At 39.9% G+C, this 25,042-nt stretch overlaps 2 protein-coding genes across 2 annotated transcripts in view; both read right to left on the bottom strand.

Annotated features, from left to right (window-relative positions):
• slc27a4 (solute carrier family 27 member 4) overlaps positions 1 to 6,774 on the bottom strand; it is a 29,244-nt gene extending 22,470 nt beyond the window's left edge. The window contains exons 1-2 of the mRNA XM_017708196.2: positions 6,501 to 6,774; positions 648 to 809 (exon numbers count right to left, since the gene is read on the bottom strand). Coding sequence (XP_017563685.1) covers positions 648 to 808 — 161 coding nt within the window. The 5' untranslated portion in view covers position 809; positions 6,501 to 6,774. The remainder of the gene's footprint in view (positions 1 to 647; positions 810 to 6,500) is intronic.
• A 2,053-nt stretch (positions 6,775 to 8,827) lies between these two features.
• swi5 (SWI5 homologous recombination repair protein) lies at positions 8,828 to 15,034 on the bottom strand. Its single transcript, XM_017708141.2, has 5 exons — positions 14,807 to 15,034; positions 12,898 to 12,946; positions 12,186 to 12,295; positions 11,636 to 11,730; positions 8,828 to 10,730 (listed from the first exon to the last, which is right to left on the bottom strand). Exons 1-5 carry the CDS (start codon positions 14,914 to 14,916, stop codon positions 10,666 to 10,668), a joined length of 429 nt encoding a protein of 142 aa, XP_017563630.2. The 5' UTR covers positions 14,917 to 15,034; the 3' UTR covers positions 8,828 to 10,665.
• Between the last annotated feature and the right edge of the window lie 10,008 nt (positions 15,035 to 25,042).

The raw sequence follows: 25,042 nt of genomic DNA, 5'->3' as shown, positions 1-25,042 counted from the left end.
CAATACATTCTAAAACATTTTCTGTAAACTTTAGTGCAAAAAGGCTGTTTAAGATTCCATATTGACGTCTGTTCCAAGTAAAAGATGTGCATTTTCCCTTATGAAATCAACAAAACATGAGATTTAACCAGGAGTGTTTATGTGACTAAGAACCTTTTTAAAATTTAAAGAATCTTCATAATAACCAAAGCTCTCTACCAATTACTAATTTCACAGGCCCGTATGTCTAAGCCAAGAACCATTTCAGAACCTTTATTTTAAAGGGTGTAGATTATAATTAATGGGATGCACCTGAACATGTGCAGCATCAAATTTATGTCACAATTAGAAAATAACTGCAATTGTTTCTGCTGATTATTTAATCTGACAAACGTTTTTCCACAGTTGTTAGCTTTCAGAAAATCTTTACACTGCAACAAATACTCAGTTAAGGAAAATCCATGTAAATAAAAGGTAGCAGAAAATGCATTTGCTGAGACTTCTGACTTGTGCTATAGCAGCTTTGGAGGGGGTCAGTAATGTTTATTTAAGCTCAAACTAAGTCTTTTTTCAGTTGGGAATATCGACAGCTATTCTCAATGTATAGTTACACTTGCGAAGCTTGAGCAAACACAAGCTGTTAGAGCCGCACGCTCTCACACACTTACTGCAGATCCCGGCCGATAGTTTTCATGAACACACGGAGGGACGTCCATCCTCCAGTGCCGAAGAAGAAGATCAGGATGGCAGGAAGGACCTGAAGCCAGGGCAAGCCAAAGAGCAGCCTGAGCACAAAGAGGAGGGCTGTGGAGCATCCCAGCCGCAACATCCTACACAGAAAAACACAGATACAAAGTTAGGAGGAAATCTGACAATCTGACCTGCATCCACAGTACCGTGCATGACTGACTGGGGCGCAATAAATGTGCAATAAAACATTAAAAGAAAAAAGAGAAAGTCCACAAAGTCTATTACAGTAACAGTCACACCAAACACTCAGAAAGACCAACACAAGATTGAACTCAGTATAATGGACAGTATAAGCACAGATTAAAAACGAAGGCACAGATAAGGAAAAATAAAATCAGGGCTTCACAAACCACAAAAACAGGTGGATATCAGGAGTCCAGACATCAACCTGTGATCTTTGACCTGCATTATGAACTCATCAATGCAAAAGGCAACATTCAAGGTGTTCACCTTGCTCTCATAAATTAAAGATCAGGCTGTCAACAGATACTCTTTGGCCAGGATAAGATTGCAAAGGCCTCAAGGCCACCATATTCAATGAAACATTAACAGCTTAATCACCTAAAATGCATTCAAATTGTATTGAGTCAAGTGCTCTTGACATCTATGTGTAGACAAGATTTTTCATAAAAGTATCATCAAAATACCTAAAGCCTTAAAAACAAAAAACCCTAAGTTGTTCTTGGTTTGGTTGCAAGGTTTTAGAAAAAAAAGTTTTAATCGGTGTAGAATGCTTACTTTATGTTGAGGTTCCTACAAATTCAAAAGGTTCATTTCCAGCCAAAGCTCCACAAATGTTTGTTGATCTAGGCTAGGGAAATGTAAACTGTCTAACATTTTATGAATGTTGACAAAACCTTACTGAAATGTTGCAATTTTCTTTTTATAAAAATAAATTATGCATTCATGCAAACATTTAGTATCACGTGACAGATTTGCCTGATTTTGGACAAAAAACATGGTGGAGAGGTGGAGCTGGAGTGAGGAGAACAGAAGACCATCTCTAAAAGCAATGCTGCAACTTTTATAGAGAGAAATAGAATGTAGCCTTTTCTTTTTATTTCTTAATGGAAAGCAGCTCAATATGGCAGAGAAACTACATCTCTCATATAATGATGCCATTGAAAAATAAAAACAAACCTATAGCCCTTATCAGCAGGTTATGGGGAAGTCAGTAAAGCCAAAGGCACACAAGTTGTGACATACAATCATATGAAAAAGTTTGTATACCATCGATCAAATGACATGTTCTGCTGATATTCCAAGTTAAAAAAGTTAACATTCTATACAGGAAACATGTAAATATGACATTGTCTGCACATATTACTGCACAAATTCTATTTATACAATTTCTGAAAATAAACAAAGCATAAAATGTGCCAGAAATTTTGCACAGTCCACACTGCATTAAAATTAGTCCTTCACCAAATCATCCTTTGAAAGGTTTGTTAGAGAACCAAAATGGGTTATTCTATAGTACTGTGTTTGTGCTCCTACAGAGGCGAATAATGCCAAACTAGGTAGATCTAGTCCCAATTTTCACAGTTTAAAAATGTTTGTGTCATCATTGGCAGATACATGCACGAAAAATAGCAAATATCAGCACAGGCCCAGAATGTATTCCTTTATCCATAAATTCATAGTCTAAATACATCTTCTTTACAATTCAGGCAGTTCGGTGTTCACTGATAGCCCTAATCAGAACAGCCTATCCTGATAACACATCTAGTTTGACCTATGTATTAGTAAATAATACATACATAGTGAAGTTTTATGTCTGCATTCCTTATTCGACCCATTTTCTCTCAGACATGAAGTCACTCCAGCAATGACACAGGAAAAAAAAGTTTACTTAGTCAGCCTGGACATCCTGCCTGTTCACATAAACATAAACACAAGCACGAGGCCTCCAAACTGGACATCTGCAGTAAATCGACCTGATGACAGGGCAGCCACATCACTGAAGGAAACTAACTTTTCCAGTTACACCTGGCTCAGCAGCAAAAAATCTTGGCGTCATAATTGATTGATTTATCATTCGATCAACACATAGGCAGCATTACTATGACAGCTTTTCTACATCTTCGCAACATTGCCAAGATAAGAAATACCCTGTCCCTGCGTGATGCAGAAACACTAGTACATGCCTTTATTACTTCCAGGCTAGACTACTGTAATGCACTACTGTCAGGATGTACGAACAGGAATCTAAGCAAACTTCAACTAGTCCAAAACTCCGCAGCCAGGGTCCTCACTAACCCTAGAAAATTTGATCATATCAATCCAGTGCTATCATCACTTCATTGGCTGCCTGTTAAATTCCGTATTGATTATAAAATTCTTTTATTGACGTATAAAGCCCTACATGGCCTCGCTCCTGAGTACCTGCAAGACCTTATTTCTTATTACGAGCCATCACAACTACTCAGATCACAGAGTGCTGGCTTATTAATAGTCCCCAGAATTCAGAAGGTTTCAGCTGGGGGAAGAGCTTTTTCTTATAAAGCCCCCAAACTCTGGAATGATCTTCCAGAAAATGTTCGGGACTCAGACATAGTCTCAATCTTTAAAACTAGGCTGAAAACTCACTTGTTAAGTAGTTAATTGTTCCCCCTTAGATAAAGGCAGCAGATCCAGGGGTCCATGGACACAGGGAATTATAGTAAACTGAGACCCTTGTCGTCCCGCTGCTCGCACGCGGTCACTCAGGTTTGTGGAAGGTGGAGCGGAGGGATGTCAAACTGTTTCAGAGTGCTCTCGTGTCTGTGTCCTTCTGGTTCTCTCCTTTTAGTTAAGCTGTCATAGCCAGATCTGCCGGAGTCATTAGCCACACTCTGCAAATGTTTACATTCCCTGTTTTACGTACAAACAGACAGAATAAAACTAATTCCCTCTCCCTGCCTTTTTATATAAGTATACAACCGCCCACATGTCCGGCTGGACACTGAAGGACGACTGACTGTCGAGCCCTCCTACTACCCACCAGCAGTGCCTCTACTTCCTGCAGAGACTGAAGAAGGCTCATCTCCCCGCTCCCATCCTCACCCTGTCCTACAGGGGGACTGTGGAGAGCATCCTAAGCAGCTGCATCATCGCCTGGTTTGGGAATTGCAACGCCTCTGACCGCAAGACCCTACAGTGTATAGTGAGGACAGCTGAAAAGATCATTGGGGTCACTCTCCCTTCCAACATGGACATCTACACCACACGCTGCATCGGCAAAGCCACCAGCATTGTGGACGACCCCATCCATCCCTCACACAGACTTTTTTCACTGCTGCTGTCTGGCAGTAGGTACAGGAGCATCAGTACCTTCACTGCCAGACTCTGCAACAGCTTTGTTCCACAAGTGATCAGGTTTATAAACTCACAAGGACTGATCTGAAAGCCCCCCCTCACACACACACACGCACACACCTCTTTTGATGTTCTACTTGCACTATCTGGAACATTGGTGCTAACATTGTGTTTACTAACATTTTACTCAAATTGTACTACCTCAGTAACTGCTGTGTTTATTTTTGTTATCTGACTGTGTAAACTCACAGATCACAGCATGTTTAAAATCTTTGCACCTTATTCCACTCTCATGCTCTGAAATGAGTGCTGTGTAGGTGCTGCACGATCCTGTCTGTTTACTGTCTATTGTCTGTTTAATTTAGTCTGATTTATTTTATTGTTTCTAGCTTAATTTTTTTTTTTGCGCACTACGTCTGCATATTCACACTTTGTGTTCCTTGTTGCACCGTGTTGTTCCTGGAGGAACACAATTTTACTCCACTGTGTACTTGTACGTACATGGAATGACAAAAGCTTCTTGACTTGACTTGGATGGTCAATGTAAATTAACAAGCGGGACTGAATTTCATTGAATTTACAAGGTGCTGTCATCGTCCAGGCTCCAGTCCAGTACACTCATCTGAACTGAGGGCTTTGTATACACCTGCTGGATCACAGGAGGACCCTTAGCATAAGGTAATGTTGGGCGACAACACTGATTTCTGTTTCAGTCGAATTCATACATTAAATGCAATTTGTCATTTGTTGGGAGCTTCAGATTGTTCAAAAGGCATAAAAACAAACAATATTTTTCAACCTTTTGTCAGGTTAATGTTTACAATATTGTGTTTGGTGATATTTTGAGAGGAAAAAGGATAAAACAGTCAAAAACATTCAACATGGAATACACACACACACACAAAATACTGGCTCATACTAAAAACCATATTCAATAACTATGCCGTTTTAAAATGAAGGCGCTAAACATATTTGACATTTGTCTGTTTAAAGATATGCCAATGCATGCAACACACGCACTTACTATATGACAATCTGTGCACTTTGCAATATATTTTATTTACATATGAGACATGACACTTATTGTATTAAGTAACTGTTCTTAGGGAGTGTGCATTACTAAACATCAGACATGGATAAAAATTGAATTTTGGAAAAGTCATTTTACTGGCATCACCCATCATTAGATATGGCTACTGCATACACTGACAAACATACAAGATGCTTCTGCCAGACCTGGGGAGTGTCCTAAACATAACCATACAATGATGAGGGAAAACCTGCTTGCATTGCCTGACTGGAAAAGTGAGAAGGTGCGAAGGGGATTCCATAAGCCCCCGTGCACCCCCACCACCATCTATTACATCTATGTTAAGCCGTTATGGCTGGCAGAATCATGCTTTCCGAATGCTTTACAGTATTTTCATGCTTCTTTTTGCCGGAAGGCTGCTCAGGCTATAGTGATGCACAGCAGCTCCCCACACCATCAACCGTACTGTAGCACTGCAGCAGTCAAGGCAGCAAATGCCTGGCAGACACTAACCAGCCATGTGCGCCACCGGACTCTTCCTCACCAGCACGGTGGTTTAGCATTGACTCAATAAGGCGATTTAACTGCCTACGATTAGCAGCCATCAAACAGCTTTATGGCCGTATTCCCTACCGCTCTCACGTGATTTCACTTCCCAAAGGCTTTAGTTCGACATGGACCGAGCCAGGTGGGATGTTAGCTATCAGCTAATAATATGCACAAGAACAGCTTCTTGCAATTAGCTGATGCTTTGCTTAGCTAGCTGAGCAGGGAAACCCATTTATTGGCAGTGTGAACACTGGTCATATCACAAGGAGGCTGATCGTGATCAGTGTTTCTCAGCCTTGGTCCTGGAGGCCCACTGCTCAGTACTTTTAGTGCTCTTCCTGCCTTGACACAGCCACTTTAGCTCCGTAATGGCCTACTGATGAGCTGATTAGTTGGATCAGGTGTGCTGGGAGCGGGGCAGTAAAGTGTGCAGGGCAGAACCAGGGTTGGGAAATACTGATGTAGAGCTCTAGAACAAGAAAAAAGGGCACGACATCTTTTCAGCCGGCGAACTCCTCGTACATGGACAAGGTTGTAGGGAGGACAGCTGAGGGACACGCAGGCAGCGTCCTAAACCGCATATTGTTATACTGAACACTATCCAAGTAGTACACTAATAGTACACTATTAGCAGCGCATTCATTGGTCCTGAAGATACATAGCGTGTGGTTTTAGACGCCCTAATTGAGGCTGAAATTGGCTTCCTATTTGAATTTCCCGTTCCACCTTAAATGGTGCAGCAGTTACATTCTGGCGCCTCAAGCGGAATCATTTAAGGTGGAACGGGAAAATTCTAAAAAGAAGCTGGCGAATGAGCAGCTGACTATAGATTTGTGTCTTCTTTTTACGCGATGCCGGAAACGGACCAAAGGAAGGATGATGAGCCATCAAATACCTCGTTTTCCGTGTCCGCAGTCACTGACTCGTGCGTATGGTGGCAGATACTGGCTGCTTCAATCCCACCTTGATCGGCTTTAGCAGAGAAACCTCCTCCTCTTCACGCGTTTCCCTGTTTCTACTCACGCCGATCCTGCTCAACCGAGACCCCTCCTCCGCGTTTATATTAGAATGGATCCAGCTGAACTGCTCTCCCCGTTTTAATTCATCCCTCCGTTCAACATCTCCCGTCACCGCTTCATCATCTCCATTTTAACGACGCTCTAATTCATATGACCTTATAATTTTCTTACCCCTCCCTGCTGGCCGGCGATAAGCGCTTTGAGCGACGGGCACCGCAGCCAATCGCCTTTGAGAAAGCGACGCGGAATGCTGACGTTCTCAGAAGAGGGGCGGGCTTTGCGAACAGTGGAAAGGAAATGCGGGCCAGGAGAAAAAAAGCGATTCGGTTCAGTGTAGGAGTCGATTCTTTCGCGCTGTGCGTTTCAATAAACGATGTTTTAATGACCGATTAGCCAATTTAATCAAATCTTTTGCCCATCTTATACTGAGTATATGTGGTTTACTCCATGGACGGTCCAATGACACAAATTACATGTCTTTCCAGAAAATTTCAGAAGGTTAGTGAAAAAGCTCAAATGTATCTTTGGTCACAGTTGTGACCGGTGGGTCCAAAAAATTTAGCATCAGTTGAACAATTGGACCCAATTATGCAAGAAATTTAAAAATAATCAGATGATGTGCTTACATGTACATTGCTTGATGTCTGACATGTTGTTTAATGTATTTTGACCCATTCACAGAGGTGGGCTACATTCAGGACACCCCAAGACAAAATAGTCCCCAAAGAAAATTTATTTTTCCTCATTTATGCTTATTTAACCATCATCGGCATTACATATAAGAACTGAGAAGGCCTGTGCTGGTTCACTGGTGGCTTTGGATAGTAAAAAATGGCAACATTTGTGTTGCAGACTTTGTAACCCCTTCTTCCTATCACCCCACTGTGAAGCAATCAGAGTCTGTAAGTTTCTCTACAATGACTCACTTTACATCAAACCTCTCTGAATGTTTACATCTGAAAGACTAAATTCACAAATACTGACAAACTGATGAAATCCCCCTTCATGAGTTAAAATTCAATGATTCATATCTCTGTTGTAGTTCAATGAAACGTCCTTTACTATCTGCTTATTCTGATTTTCCCTGATCTGTAGGCCACTGACTCTCTAAATATACAGGCCTAGATGAGTAACATGTGGCTCCTCAACAGACTATTAAAGATAAAGCAGAAATACATAAGACACATTCAGCAAAGAAGGGAGATCACTTCAAGCTGTATACTAGCATTAATATAATAAATTATACAACACATCTTATTTTAAACTGTCATATCTTAGTATTTACACCTAATAAGATTTCGGCCTATAATATTATGCAGCTGCTACAAAAAGAAATTCGACTCACTGGGATTTGTGAATCGGCTCGACCAATTCATAGAAAAGAAGCGGTTCAATGTAAGGAGTCGTTCACGCTACCAAACAACGAATCGCGTTGCAGAGAAAGAGCAGGGGCTCGCAGCCGGTAGGAACAGGGCTGCGCTGCAGAACCGGGAAGAGCGCTCGAAAAAAGACGGGGGAAAAAAAGAGAAAGAGAAAAGGGTGGGGGAGATCGAGATGCGTATGCTCGCGCCACACCAACACGTGTTCCTAAGCATCAAATCTGCGCAAGTGCAGAGCGCTGCGCAGTTTTTCACACATGATGAATGAATGAGTTTAGTGTAGGTGATCATTTGCTAGAGAAAAATACTTCTCTACTTAATACTGATCTAATAGTGTTTAAAACAATTCAAATCACGCAATAGCTGATTCAAAGCCTGATGTACACACTTAAAAAGACGGACCTTTTGTAAATACAGTGGTTCTCTTTATAACCATGAGTTCTGCATAGAACCATGCCATGCTTAAATGTGTTGTGTATACAGATGATATAGAATGGTTAGAAATGGTTCTATATAGCACCCAAACCGGGTCTTCTATTGTTACAAGCTTTACATCGTAGCAATAAGTGAACTCTATTCATTTTCAAAAAGGTTCTACATAGAACCATACACAACACATTGAAGCATAGCACGGTTTATACAGAACTCATGGTTATAAAGAGAACCGTTGACTTTACTAAAGAACCCTTGAAGAACCATAAAGAACAATTAACGCCTGATATGAAGATCACTGTGATGTGTCCTGTACGTCAGGCTTTATTAGTAAAGGAACCACATCCTGGGACAAATCAATCAGAGGAAAATATGGCATGACGCTGCTCAAAGAACGTGTCCAATCTTTTATTTGTAAAGGCCTTGAATAAAGAGAACAGTCTTTGACTTGAGACACTGAAGACAACCGCAAGACAGCCCCACTGCAAAGGGAAAATTTTACGTAGCATGTAAAAGTTCACTACATAGTGCATATGGAAACTAAACTGGAAAAAAAATTGTTTTGAATTTGATGTGAGGTCAGAAAAAAATACAATGTATTTACATCCAGGTTAGCTCCACCCATTAACACTGAATTAGACACAATACATGCCACCCAATCAGATCAGAACTCATTTACATATATCAGTCTTAAGGGTGAAGTAACAAAAACAGCCTGATTCATTATGAAGGGTAAAGAGATGCTGGAAATAATTATGTTGGAAAGGAATAGAACGGTTACAAATGTGTAAAAATGAATGACTATTCAGTACATAAAACCATAACAAAAGGTCATAAGTGGACCTCAGGGGAAGAAAGGCACTTCAGAACATGTTAAAATGTGTAAAGGACAGTGTAAGGCCACACAATTTTTCAACATTCACACATGGGGGCAAAAAACAAAAATTAAAACTAAAAAACCCAAACAAAACAAAAACAATGAAAGGAAGACCAGGGTGCAGAGATGAAAGCTGAGAACATGCTCTCATCTCTCACAAGTTTTCACTGTGTAACTTCCTTAAACGCCCCCGTTTTACAAGAATAGTATGTTTTAAAAAAAGTTGAAGCATTCAGTCAAAATGAACTAATTAATCATAATTTCACCAAATAATTCTATTTTAATATATATATTTTTATAGTTAATTAAACAAGTTACTCTGACTCATCACTCTCAAACCCATAAGTGGTTGCCAGTCCTGAACCATGGAGGCAGTTTCAGTGGGCGTGCCCATAGGCATGCCCTTCCTGAGTAAAATACTTTCTACGCTAGTGGACCAACCATTGCTGTTCTTTATCATTTCCACACCTAGTATTGGTATTTCTTGCTCTGCATTAACTGAACCACTCCCAGAGATCCTTAGAGGATCCTGACTCAGCATTAGGTAAAGGTTAATGAAGAAGAACCAAAGAACCAACAACAACAACAAAAAATCATATCAATTAGGCCCAAGTACACTAGAAAATAAACCCACTACTCTTTTTTTCCATTAACTTCTAAATAGCTTCATAGTCACTTCAGTAAATCTTGCATGGGACCAGAGAGGTGAAAATATTTGACACAGAAGTCTCATAATACTGTAAGTCATGTATTGTTTTACCTTAACAACAATAATCTGTCAGGTTTAAGACTTTGAATTCACTGAACGTCAAATGATTGCAAAGGGGAATTCCAATGATTTATTAAAACAATCTGCTTAATGCATTCCTTAAGATATAACTAATTTCATTCAGAGGGGTTTAATGTTAAATACTCCTGTTGTAAATCTTCTAAGATTTAGACTTGTTCACAGCATGCAGTGATAGGAACCAGACGTCTCATGGGTCTAACAGCTCCCTCAAAGAAAGTTCAAGAGTCAGGATGATTCCTTACAATGAAACATTTCATATCAAACCATTCTGAATGACTTTATTCACATTTCAACAACTGCATTATGCAGAAACTGACAAACTGATAGAAGTCCCCTTTAAAAGAACAAAAATATGTGCCTTACATTCTGTTAACTAATTTCAGTTCAACAAAACCTAAAAATGAATGCATTCAGATTTACTCACTTCAGCTCAACACCAAATAATTTTACAGTGTTCTAGGCAGATCCTGCTGTTACATGTATCACCTGTACACCAGCTTACCCTCCAGAAAGGGCACTGCTAACACCATCCACATTCGCACACAGCCTCTACTCCTGGCCAATCAGTCGTCCAGCTCCATGTCAAATAGGCTGTACAAGTCACGTGTGGTCACTCCACGCAGGACGGCTACGACAGAAAGACACAGAAGATCAGTTGTGTTGACACACAGAGGAAAACTGTGACATGGCACAAGTCTGCTCTCGCTTGCTATTGCCTCTCTCGCCCCCAGGCCAGCTGGAGTCATGCTCTAGCCGCTGTACAGAGGGCGTACGGCAGGCTTGAGAACTAAAAGGAACCCTTTATGTAGATGCTGCTAGAGAATGCAGCTGTAATGCAGTTGGTGGCATTATCATACTTCTGACATTACATCCCTGTATAGGCTAGTGTTGTACGTATATAATCCGTATAGGCCAGTACAAGGTAGTGTTGTATGTATACAGTCATGTGTGGGTTGATGTCTGATAACCTCTCTAAAGGCAATATGTGGCCTCATATGCTCATGCTCTAGAGTACCTGACTACTCTGTTTACTTTTGTAAGATAATCTCAATTTAATTTTGTAGCTGCAAATTAACAATAAATGTTAACAAAATTTCACTAAAAAAGTTTGGTGCCCATCCATGTGTTCAGGAATTATTTGGTTTGTTGGACAATTAGGTAAATTTCTGATCATGATTGGGCCAATCAGTATGGCCTATTCTGAGAAAGTAGCTTTTAAGATGACTTTCACCAGGTATGTCCAACCACAGGATTATATTCTGACTTTGTGCAGCAGGCAATAGTAGCAATCATCACCACAAAAGCAGAATAAAACCAAACAGGATCATTTTAAACAATGAAAAAAAAAAATCCTCATTTATCACATTAATACATTAACAACACAGTAACTATCGCCACTTATTAAAATAAAAACTCATATGTATTAAAGGAAAGGTGACCGTTACACATATGCAAACTGTAACTACACACAAAGTTTATAAATACAAATTTGATATGAGTAACAGAATCATCCTGCCACCACACCAACCTTACCCAGTCTGCCTAGAAGAGTCTGGCCAATGTCCTTGATGTCATTGTACTCGTGCAGCAGATCAATGTGCTGATCTATTTCCTCCACTTTGATGCCTCTGTTGAGACAATCATAAAACAACAAAAACACCTCAGTCTTTATATCTTAGAGAAAAAGATTAAAATGGATTCAGAGAAGCCCTAAGTGATAGCAAGGAAAACAAGGATGACATTCATTATAACGTAGAACTGTTGTGTCAACTGTTTTTGTGGACGCACCAGACATGAACGGTGTCAGGTGCATGACAGAGGTGCTGCACATGCAACACCAAATTTACACATGCATGTAAAATTATGTACCAAGCAGGTAGAAGAAGCAGCAGTACTACTGAGTGTCTATAAAAATATTCTTATTTTGTGACTGATTTTCTTTTTGCAGTGTCATGAGGGGTAAACAAATCATGCGTAAAAGTCTATAAACAATTCTAACAATACTTAGGGCTACATAAAAGACAACAGGCCAGTCTCTGTGGTCCACCTCCTGTGTATCTACCAAACATACAAACCAACTTACTCATTTTCTAACAGCACAATCTGTGAATCCAGCTCGGATAGTTTCATCTGCAGTTCTTTGATCTCCTTCTCAATACAAATCCCAGAACTTGCTGCGTTGGAAACCTGAACCTATTAAAAGCACAGTGATGCTCTTGTTACAGGGAGAGCAATTCGGAAATCAAATTCTGTTTTTAAGACCAACAATAAAAAAAACCTAATTTCCAACACACACAAACCCATATCATATCAGAATATCTGTTTTATTCACACAGATGAAACAAACATTATACACATTGATCCGTGTTTTCAGTACATTTGACTGTTACTAGTTCTGCCGTCCTGTAGCCTTTCATCAGTAGTCAGTTTCTGACTATATTTCGCTGTTGGCTGGATATAATTTTATTTACATCAAAGCTTTTCAAGACCATCTTTAAGGTTCATCTTACAATTTAATACCTCCAATAGTTAAAAAAAATTCTCAAGATCTTAGGCGTATTTTAAGGCTTCATAAGACTATTTAAGTACCCGTAAGAAGCTGGTGTTGCTGCATTTTGTAAAGTTAGACATTAACTGTTCAGTCATGCACTAATATGCACATAACCAGGTTGAGAAACAGCAACAGTGTACTGTTTTATTAAGCAGATACATGTGATGCATGTGTAACCTTTTCCTACCAGATTAAAAAAGGTATTGACCTAAATTTCAATACTCCAGTAAATCACAATACTTACTGGAGACTTAAAACTGGAATTCACTTTCTTTGATCCCGAATATGGCGTTCTGTTCAACAGAAAACAAAGTAGTAAATCAATATCTTTCAAGCGCACCCATTGCTGACACAGATGTTCAATTGTGCACTCACAGCTTGTATAATTTCCTGTTCTGAGTCAGATCATCTAAGTCCACGCTCAATGCAAAGTGTCAGCTACAGGGGTATAAAGCACCCCAGCATTTAACAACTTAATTGTTGCTTTCTGCCCCCCAGTTGCAAGTGCATCTCTGTACAGAATCTTGACTACAGAAGAAATGTTGGATAAGTGGATGTACTTTAACTAGCCTCTGGCACTTACAATCACTCAGCAAATAATGGCAAACCAGGTGAATACTAACCAGTAAAAGATTTATCCATCAGTGACCCTAAATTGCCAGTTTATTTGGCATGTGTTTACCTACATTTAACAGTTAATTTATCAAAAAACATAACACACAGGTGCACTTTGTAAATTACGGTTACTGACTGCAGCCCATCTGCTGATGCACAATGCATCAGCTCCTCGCAACCCTACAATTGTATATATTAATAGCTATAGATCATTCTATACAATAATTAGAACCATAAAAACAAATTGCTGGGTGTTCAATACACAGTAATCCTCTAACCTAACCTTCTTATTGTTCAGTGTCAAACGTGAATGATCTTTCAAAATTGCCATGCTCTAAACTACTTCACCAATACATAAATGTTTATTGACCTGTCTCCTTAAATGTAAACACATTCCAGAAAAAGACCACCCTAGGACCACTGCTGACCAGATATTATTGGGGTGGTGGACCGTTCTCAGCACAGCAGTGACAGTGATATGGAAGTGACATCATGTTAGTCTGTGTTGCGCTGATACAAGAGTGTCAGACACAGCAGTGATGCTGGAGTTTTAAATATTGTGTCCACCTGCTACCTGCTTTGTTAGACACACCTTCCTTGCTGGCTCTCATCGTAGATGTGCAATGTACTTCATCTTTTTCACCAACAAATTGCGCTAATCATCTTGTAGCCCTTCAATAGTTTTCAGTTTCTGACCGCAGGCCCAATGTCGGATGAACCGACCAGCCTTAAGTCAGTATTAACACCTACTACAATGTCAGAATATCAATTGTCTACACTGGGCTCCTTTCACTGATTGACAGGGTGACAAAGTGCACCTAGTGTACCTAATAAACTTGGCAATTCAGTGTATATACCGATACTGCTTCTACTGAATCACAAACCACCTTAAGTTTCACTCCTTCAGTCCCTACACTGCAGCCCCCGTACCTTTAGCCAAAGCCCCATCAGACAGGCTCTTTTAGAGGAGAACTCCACTGATCTTTCAAAACTTCTGCTAAAATAGGGTTCAATAGGGTTAAGATGTAAACGATGCCATTAAAAGTGGTTTGATGTGAAATGCTTCGTTCCAGAAAAATGCATTGAACCAAAATTAGTCACAGTGGTGCTAGTAGGTACAAGACCCCCCCAAAAAACTTCTGGAGACTAAATAAAATAGATGGCTATATTTGTGTTGCAGACATCATGACCCTTGGTTTTTTATCATTACCACTGTAAAGAAATCAGAGTCTGTAAGGTTGTCTAACGACAATGAATCATTTCACGTCACAAGCTACCAGAAACTAGAGAAACTCGGTGGATTTCCCCTTGAAAAACATGAGCTTGTTTCCCGTGTCCATCCAGACGAACAGAGAGACATGCGGGTCATTCACAAAATGCCACAATAATTAGAAATCATAAAAGTCTTGATAAAACTCTTTATCGAAGTCAAAGTGCTTAACGTAGTGTAACGTAACGTTACAGCTAGTACAGGTCCCCTAAGCTAACTAAGCTAGCGTTAGTTAACTGACCAAAAGTACAGCTCACTGTTTATTTACCTTTTTCTTGAAGCTAACAACACTGCGCCTCCCCTCTGTGGTGTAAATTTCAGCGAGGTTTCAGCGACAGGACCGGCCTTGGGGTCTTCCTGCCCCGCATCTGAATCCATGTCTCATTCTGCCCCGAATTACTAAAGGAGTTTGTTAGGAATTCCTCATTACCGAAGATAAATCAAACTAGCAGTAGCGAACTAGCTCATTAGCTCCGCCAAGTCGGCTCAGCGCGCCTCGCTTTGGAACAGTGAACGTCACTCGCTGTGGCGAATTTGATTGGATGTTGCAGAAATTGAGGCGGAGCGTGTGTAGCCAAATCAAGCCAAATCGACAGATATTTTCAATACGTCTTATATATATATATATATATATATATATATATATATAATTTGTTGTTTACAGTGATTGTAAGATGAAAGATGTCTTCCATTTGTTCGCTACAACTCTTGCAACTCAGCTATATAACAGTTATAGTTATATTCACTGGAGTAAATTATTCTACGTTAGGCATAGCACGCAAACTGACTGACTGAATAAAGAACTGCACAGCTAGTGATTCTGATCATTTTCACATCACTGTACTGCAGGTCGTCAACTAAGAGATAAAATTAACACATGACTTTAAATATAAAAATATGAATCTAAATACGTTAACTACAGTAACAGCAGACTCTGAGTTCACGGAACGTATAAAAAATGTAATTTGTTTCATTTTATTTTAATTAACAGTTTATTTTGACAACTTAAAGACCAACGCAAATCATTTGCCCTTTTACGCTCCGCCAGCAGATGGCAGCATAAATTAATAAAATGTCCACTGGGCCAGATTCAGTCTTTATAAAACTCTGAGAGAAGAATTGAAGGTGAACGAAAACATATTCTGACTATCTCTCTAAGCTAGACGTGGGGACGTTGGGTGAAGTAATTTAAAGCAACAAATCCAGTAAAAGTCTTGTCTTTCAGTAAAACAATGAAAGTTGCTCAGGTGCTGAATTCCCTTAGCACACCAAGCCCCCTATCAGTATAGCAAGTGTAGTTTGATGTTGATGCTGTGCTAAAGAACAAAGGTATATGTAGCACAACTCTGTTTCAGCTGAGATGTAGGGGAATATAAATGAAGGACATTGAAGTGCAGAGGTACATACAAGGGGTGCTTACCACCTTTTAAAAGTATGTAAAAAAGTATCAGACAAAAACATATGAGGCTCCCCAGTTCTTTCCACAATCCAACTCTTATACACTTGAAGCCATATTCAGGGTTAGACGGCTGAAATAGGACTGTACTGAACAGCCTGTCTTGCATTGACTTGTCATCTTCTAGGTTTTACTCTGACCATGGCTCAACCCTCACAGCAGTCTCCAGAGAGTGTTACCGTCATCTGACCACTTCAATTGGAGGGCAAGGTGAGCTCATTAGAACAGTTTCCCAATACTAGAAATGGTCTGATTTGCTTTTTAAAAAGTGTTTTCTTGCCCAACACACATGATCAAACTCATGAGCTTATTATGGAGCCCTTAATGAGTTTAAATTGAGGCAAATGCTATTCCACTCAACTGTGTAGGACAGTTTTTTTTAATTAAAAGCACTTTAAAAGCACTTTTGTTCATCCTGATAGTGAAACAGGCAAGATTGCCCCCACACATTTGTCCAGTTTGCTTTTTCTTCATTATGAAGCTAGCCCAAATTGTCATCTACAATTTTTTCCATTACTGCAGCATGTTCTTTTATTTTAGGCATAGAATTGAACACGATTAAAGTCTAGCCAAAATGAAAAACTATAACCTTTGCTACATCTGTTGTAAACATGCAGACTCACTTCCTTTGCCAAAATAGACTCTAGAACGAGGTTTCCTGTTTTAAAGACAAAACCTCCCTTGCGACGATGAAACTTGAAGTTGGAAGGAACTTTTTGAAAAGCTCACTTGAGAGCTACTTGATTTTTTCCACTACCTGCTTAAGGAAGGAAGCCAGATGGCTGATGTTACTGCTGAATGTCACCTCAGAATGTATTAGCCACTACATGAGTGGTGCATATGTGAATTTCCTTTTCAATATAGGGGGATTCCCAGTGTCTGTGTGACATCTTTGCATAATGCATGCTGGGTGTTGCAGTGATGGAAGAAAACACATAAAGGGTACACAGTTGTGAATTCTGTCAACCAGATGATGCTGAGGGGTGCAAGTCTGCTGAAGGACTGATGGAGAATGTGCTGGAAATGTTTCTATATATAGAATGCTTCTTATAGGAGGGTTCTCTATAGCACCAAAAAGGTTCTTCTATTGTTATGATATCAAGCTGGTTACAATAGAAGACCCCTTTTTGGTGCTATGGAGAACACTTTACTAAAAGATTCTATATAGAACCATCTACAGCACACTCCATCAATCTGACGAATCATTTGATGATACAAAGAACCCTTTCATAATGCAAAAGGTTCTTTGAATGTTCATGGTTCTATGTAGAATCATATTCTTTACTAAAGAACCATCTTTTTTAAGTGTTTATGAAGTAATGCATAACATTACAAATAACATATTAAATGCTAGTTTTAGGCCGGAATGCCCCTTTAAATGGGAATTCTGGGTAGTGAGTAAAATTGGCTATGTTTGCACTGTAAACATCAAAATCTCTGGTTCCTATCACTACCACTGTAAAGAAATCCTCACTACAATGACCCATTTCACATCAGACTATTCTGAATAACTTTTTTTTGTATAACTAGAACCGAATTAATCCATCCATCCATCCATCCATCCATCCATCCATCCATCCATCCATTTTCTAAGCCGCTTCTCCGTCAGGGTCACGGGGGGGTGCTGGAGCCTATCCCAGCAGTCATAGGGCGGAAGGCATGATACACCCTGGACAGGTCGCCAGTCCATCGCAGGGCAGACAGACAGACAGACACAGAAAGTCACTCACAGACTCACACCTGAGGCAATGTAACATGTCCAATTGGCCTGACTGCATGTCTTTGGACTGTGGGAGGAAACCGGAGAACCCGGAGGAAACCCACGCAGACACGGGGAGAACATGCAAACTCCACACAGAGAGGACCCCGGTCACCCGGCAGGGGATTTGAACCCAGGCCCTCCTCGCTGCGAGACGCCGAATTAATCAGAAATGTTAAAAAAAAATGTTCCCCCCCAAGTAAAATACTTATTTGAGCACTATGATTATGATATTTCTCACACCAGTGTACTTCAAAAAGCTACCTGTAGCAGGTAAAATTACAACGTAATTTTAGTGGGATAATTAATGTGTGAATGTACTCCAAGAGGGGCAGCATGGTGGCGTGGTGGGTAGCGCTGTCGCCTCACAGCAAGGAGGGCCTGGGTTCGATTCCCCGGCCGGGTGACCGGGGTCCTCTCTGTGTGGAGTTTGCATGTTCTCCCCGTGTCTGCGTGGGTTTCCTCCGGGTTCTCCGGTTTCCTCCCACAGTCCAAAGACATGCAGTCAGGCCAATTGGACATGCTAAACTGCCCCTAGGTGTGAGTGTGTGAGTGACTGTCTGTGTCTGTGTGTCTGCCCTGCGATGGACTGGCGACCTGTCCAGGGTGTGTCCTGCCTTCCGCCCGATGACCGCTGGGATAGGCTCCAGCTCCCCCCCGCGACCCTGACGGAGAAGCGGCTTGGAAAATGGATGGATGGATGGATGTACTCCAAGAACAGTGAAGGCTGGAGCGCACTGAAGGTGACAGGAAGGAATTTTGTGTTATTAAATCTGTTTTGCTGACTTTTCTCTAACTGCATCAGTTCTAGCGTTTGATTTCTTCTAAAAAGCCACATAAACACATGCCACAGCAGGGGAGAAGAGGACTGTGGCGGATCACAGGCTGAGGCACAGGCTTAGAATCCTCTTCACATGGGGAGCCCTCTAACAGATTCCTTCAGCTGTTTTTTAAGAGATAAACTTGCTACTTTTCATCCAAGTGTGACTTTTTTACCTTACAGGCATGCTGCCGGTCACCCCAGACAGACTTTTGATGATACAGGCTTTAGCAGGCTTACAGTGGAGGTTTCTATGCCTTGTTGCAGCCATTTTATGCATTTGATCTGACACGCAGTCCACAGTCCTCGCCAGTGTTGAAGTGGCCATAGGCGGATTTGTTGACTGCATCCTCTTAGTCACCGATAAGCTGTCAGGCTGATAATTTGCTGAAAATATCCGTCTATGAATCAGCACTTATTAAGTAACCACCAATTAAGGACGCGTCCCAGTTCTGATAAGTGAATATGAAGCACTGAATAGATTAAGCCTAAGCCTTTACTAAATAGGATTTATAAAGGGCCAATATTCTACATTTGTATTTATATTCCATTTTTCCCCCGAGGTCTTCCCTGCAGATCGCTTCTAGTTCTGCAGTGATCTTGGGCTGTCTTGCATGCAGTGTTTAGGATCTAACCGTAGATTTTCAGTGAGGTTCAAGGTAGGGGTTAGTGAGGGCTGTTCTAAGTTTTAGATTGTGTTTCCTGCAATAGTTCAGTTTATTTTAAAGTATGTTTTGGATCATTGTCCTGTTACTGAAGCCAGCCTCATTTTTGCTTCATTTTCTTGAATGATACATTTGCTTTGAGAATTTTCTGATATTTAGGGAAATCCTGTGTTTCATCCAGTGCAGTGTTTCCTGTGCTGGCTTAATAGATCCCCATGCTTAACTGTTAGCAAGGTGTTCTTTTCATGAAATGCTGCTGTTCCTTTCCCCAAACATATCTTTGGTGATTATGGCCACAGCACATGTTTCCAAAATGCTTCTTAGTTATCCAGACATTGTTTTACATACCTCAGATGTTGACTTATGAGGTTGTAGGTAAGGTTTCGTTCTGATGATTCTTTTATGCGGATTGTTTTTGTCCAAGGAAGCTGCACAGGTCCTTTGCTGTCATATGGGGGTTTTGCTTTGCCTTTCTTGCCAGTATACAGGCAGTTCTCTTTATGAATTGATTTGATTTTCCAGATTTTCATTTCTGCAATTCCCCTTGACTGCTATTTCTGACATTACAGACAGTGAAAACTGTGAGCCATAAGCATTTTGATATCTTTTTATAGCCTTTCCTTGCTTGTGGTCATTAATTAACTTCATTTTCAGGTCCTCAGCCAGCTGCTTAGATATTGAGTGTTTGCATAAGGGGGGAAGAGTCCAAGAGCTCACTATGCTCTAAAATTTTCGTCAGCTGACAAGTCGACATGACAATTCTTGACCTGCCTAATCAGTCTTCACGAGTCAATTAAGGCCTAACAATTTAGTTCTGACCTTTTATGACTTCTTTTTTCTATTTTTAAGTGAGTCAAATAAGTGTTTTTAAGTGAGGATTAACATTTGCAGAAAATGTTGTTTTTTAACATGTTTACATTTAAAATATGTGATATTTTGCAAGGACTGCTCAAACTTTTGCGTATAACTGTATGTAAATGATGTCTGTTCTGAGTCACTGTCCTGTATTGTGCCTAATTCAAAAAGGCAGGCATAAAAACTGAGACTAATATGGGGGCAGATGGGAAATTTACAACACTCCTCAGGCCAAAAAGTGAGGAAGTGCAGGGTCAGTTAAGGATCTCCTTATGGTTTGATTTAGACTTTTCACATGATGACCTTAAGCATCTACCATTCTGCTGCCCCTGCTTTCTATGGATGCTGTGAGTGTGCGTTGTGTCACCTGTTATCAATGGGTGCATGTTAAAGTAGTTAAATTCACTAATTAGAAGGGGCTTCTTGACCCCTTTGGCTCATAGAGCTAGTTTCCCAGACCTAGATTAAGCCTAAGCCTGGGCTGAATGTGAGTTTTAAAGTGGCTATATTCTACATTTGTGTTTGTATTTCATTTTTCCCCTATGGTCCAATCATAACATGTGGTTTTATGGATAAGTTGTAATACATTTTTACATTTTACATTTTTACACTCTTTTTTTTCCTTAGAATTAACCAGACTGTCATTACTGTACCTTCAAGACAGATACAGTGATATGCAAATGTTTGAACATCCCTGTTTAGCTGGCATGTTTGAAAAACACATCTTCTACAGAGATAAATATGGCATTTTATTTTATTTAATTTTACATGAAAACATGCAGAACTGTCTTCTCTGTCATCTCTTCTCTGCACACAACTGTATATATAAATGATGTTCTGATTGGCTGCCATGTATGTGCCTCATTCAAAAAGCAGACTGAAACACTTTGTAACTTTAACATGACCAAGCAGAGCCAAGCTGCTGTAGGCTGAATACGCAGATGTATATAAATATGTTGGCTTTTGTGACATCACAAAACAGTAAATTCAAAACTAACTATGTTTTCTGACCATTAGTTTTCATAAATAGTTAGTTTGGACTGTGTCATGACTGAAACTTTAAAACATCAAACTCTTTTATTTAAAGTAGTGAGGAATTTTTTTTAATGATGGGCCCTTAAATGGTCACTGCAGTTTAGTCCATGACTACGAATAATCCATGTCCATAAAACAGACCCTACCACTGTCCCTCCTGGGGGTCAGCTCACCAGCAGTACTGCCTACTGTACATTTGACGGTCTGTGAGTAAGCATTCTTACATGACACATCTGTATAGCAGATCCGACCTTCAGGAGGTTATTGAATATGACAGACACATGGGGAGCAGATGACAGCGCTGTAACTGAGCCAGTGAAACGCAGCCTGTGTGCTACTTGCCATTTCAGCACCAACAGTGCAGGGAGCTGTCTGATCACGCTCGACTGACCACTATTAAAAGAAGGAGATGCTCCACTAAGAGAGAGAGAGAGAGAGCGAAATATGAAAAAGAGGAAATTTGCTGGATTCTGCTGGCCCTCTGGAGCCATCCTTTATTAATGCAGTCCACACCAGGAGTGCTGCAGGAATGGGCAGGATGAAAGATTCACAGCCACCCGTCTTGTGCACATGGAGTAATGGGTCTGGAGAGGGCTCTCTGCCGTCTGTGAGAACCGTGTGTGTGTCTACAGGCTGCTGAAGCATGGGGTTTGTACACCTTGCTAGCAGTCATCATCATATAGTCCTTTTTGAAGGGCCCATATTAAGGAAAATCAATGTTTTCTTTCTTTTTTGAAATGAAAGAGAACAATTTAGTATGTAAACATTGTTAAAGTTCCAAAACATACCGCCAGGTCCATTTATGGAAACTGCATTAAAAACAGGCCATTTTGAGTTCAATGTTTCACAAGGAACGGCTAATTTACATCTGTCCACCTCTTCAGCCTACAGCAGTTTAGCCCCACCCATTCATACAGAAGTTTAATGGAGCCTTTCAGCTCTGAGTTTTTAAATGAGCACAACCAAGACCCTCAGCCAGAGCAGAGGTCTTTATATATAAGTCTTAAAGGCACAGTAAGAAAAACAGTCTGGTTAATTATATAGAGTAAAGAGAGGTTGGAAAATGGTCATATAAAAGTGAATTATGATTTTGTTCATAGACCATCACAAATATTATACGTGGTCCTCAAAGACAAAAATAAATTAAAAGAAAAATGTAGGATACGGGCACTTTATGTCAGACCGCTGAGTCATAGGGTTCTGTGCAGCATGTCAAATGAACTGAAAGCAGGGGTCAGCAGCATACAGCTCTGGAGCAGAATTAGATGTTTAGGTAAAAATAAAATAATCCTCCTCTGCAGTAAAATGAAGTTTTAACGGTTTAATGGTCTTAAACGCTGGAGTTAATGTAGCCTGTATCTGCTAATTTATTACAAATTTATTACAGACTGCTGGTCACCATAGTGACGCAGACAATCTCACATAGCTAGAAGCTAAGGAAAAGATTTCAGACAAACATGGATAATTTGGAGACAAAAGGACATATTTGCGTTTGTAAGCACTCCAGCTCCTTTGACACATTTAATCTGCAACAAGAAACTGTCAAACACAATTGAATGAAAAAATTCATGAAGTTGAAGTTTCTTGTTTGTTAGCCTTTTGTTCGAATTGCCCCACCTTAAATGGTGCAGCAGTTGCTTTCTGGCGCCTCAGGCACCATTTAAGAGTGAACAGAAAAAAGCTGACTTCAGCTTTGTAAGACGTTGAATGTTGAGAGACATTTTACATGAAACTATTCTATTTTTGAAAAGGTTTCCTGCTGTGAGATGTGAGAATAGAAGCTATAGCTGAGCTAAAGCTTAAAGCGTAGCAAAGAATGTGATTTGAAAGACTTTTTTTTAGCCTATACTAGTATATTAGCACATATTGTGACATACAGCCAAGATGGTAAAATTGACATAAATCGTGGCTACCAAGGTGGTTTGATTTTTACTGAAAGGACAAAATGGCTTTTCTTAACATCTGGGTTGCCAACCCCTGTCCTAAACTGTCTCAAAAACTGTCTGTGGTTCTTTGTTGTCCAGTTGATTTGTGCATTGCTAAAAACTAAACAGCCCTGCTATGTTTCTGATTGTATTCATATTTCTGTTGATTGTATTTGTATTTATAAATAACTGTTAATCTTAAATTTCTAAATAGAAGCCCATGTAATCTAGCGTCCGTATGTTAGTGTGATGTGCATGTATGTGCAGGGGAGTTTAAAATGGCAGTGTTCAGCTTCTGTCTTAAATAACATTAACAAATAATGCATAATGGATCTTAATAAAGAAAAGTTTTGATGGGGTGTTTACAGAACAGATTTGGGTGACTATTGACTTGTAGTGTTTGTTAGCAATGTTAGCCTTGTAGCTCTAGCTCTAAACTAAAGAAGCAAAATTTGGACACCAAATATTTTCAGAGCTGATCAACAGCTGATCATCTGGGGCAAGTAAAAAAAAACATTTAAGTAGATTACAGATGACCCTCTCTCATTCCTTTAAGAGTATATGTCTTTGTTGCACATGCTCAAAAAAGTGGTTTCTTAAGGGTTGTTTAGTAAAGGGAATGTTTAGGCTTAGATCTGTGAGTTTTCTATTAAACCATGTGTTTAAATGGACCTATGCATGGTGAAGTGGTTCTTCAGCCTGATGGAGAATGTGCTGTATACGGCTCCATATAGAACCTTTTTAAAAAGCGTTTTATATAGCACAAAAAAGGTTCTTCTATTGTGACAATGTGAAACTTGTAGAAATGGAAGACACTTTCTACAGCAAATTCTCCATCAATCCGAAGAACCACTTCCCAATGCAAAGAACCCTTTAAACATACAAAGGGTTCTTGGTTGTTTGTGTTAGATCATTTTCTTTAAAAAAACCCTTGAAGAAGCATATTTTCATATGTGTATGTTTTGTGACTGTGAACATTGTATTTCTTTGATTTTTCATCAGAAATGCTTTTGCTTTAGGGATAATAACAGTTGATATAAATGACCAGCAATCATGAGAAGAAAAATCTTCAGGTTTCCACCATTTTTGCTTAATTGTGATGAAACATCAGGGTCTTCAGATCCAATTATTTTCTTAAAGCCTCCTGCATTATAAATTGCCAAGTGAGAATAAATATGACACTTAGGTTTGCGATAGTCTTTCGTTCCTGAAGGTGTGCAGGTGTTCTGTAGACACTCTAAAGAGACTGTTCTAGAATGTGTGTCTATTATCTTCAACCAGGTCTGCCTCCTGGGTCAAGCTCCTCCAGCTCTAGTTCCATTTATAACATACCAGCTCTGCGCTCTCCCTTTGCTGAGAGCTAATTGGGTGCCAGTGTTTAGGTCTCAGCAGTAAGAGAGGTGTAACTGATTCAGGGATGCTCAGATATTCTGATGCAGGGAACTTGACATCCAATCCGCAGAACTTCACAGTTTAGTGTTTTCCCTGCACTTCAATTTATTATTAAAGGAGTAGTTAGTCAAAAATCAAATGCATTAAGTTTCCCCCTTACCTCCAAATGTAGATGGTCACCCAATAAATAAATTTAACATTGAGGTTTGTTTCTTTAGTTTTACATCGTAGCTACAAGGCTAATGGAGCTAAGCAGATGAAGCGTATACCCCATGAATGATATAGTTTCAGACAATTTATGGCAGTGATAACAAAACTTGTTCCATGGAGATCTACCTTCCTGCAAAGAGTTGTACCAGCTACACCTGCTCAAGGGACATAACTTCTTCAGAAAACTCCTATTGGCTGGATTAGATGCATTGGTTTTAGGTAAGAGGCAGCATTTTAGATGCAGGCTAGAATTAAACTGCAGGAAAGTAGATCTCCAGGAGGAGGGCTGGTGACCACTCCTTTAAGGCATACTGTAATCTATAATAACTGACAAAATTCTGGCTTCAAAACAGCTGCTTTAGCTACAATATACTTTCTTATCACTTT

This window comes from Pygocentrus nattereri, chromosome 18 (assembly GCF_015220715.1).
Source record: "Pygocentrus nattereri isolate fPygNat1 chromosome 18, fPygNat1.pri, whole genome shotgun sequence".
NCBI lineage: Eukaryota > Metazoa > Chordata > Actinopteri > Characiformes > Serrasalmidae > Pygocentrus > Pygocentrus nattereri.
This window is presented reverse-complemented; position numbering and strand designations above follow the sequence as displayed.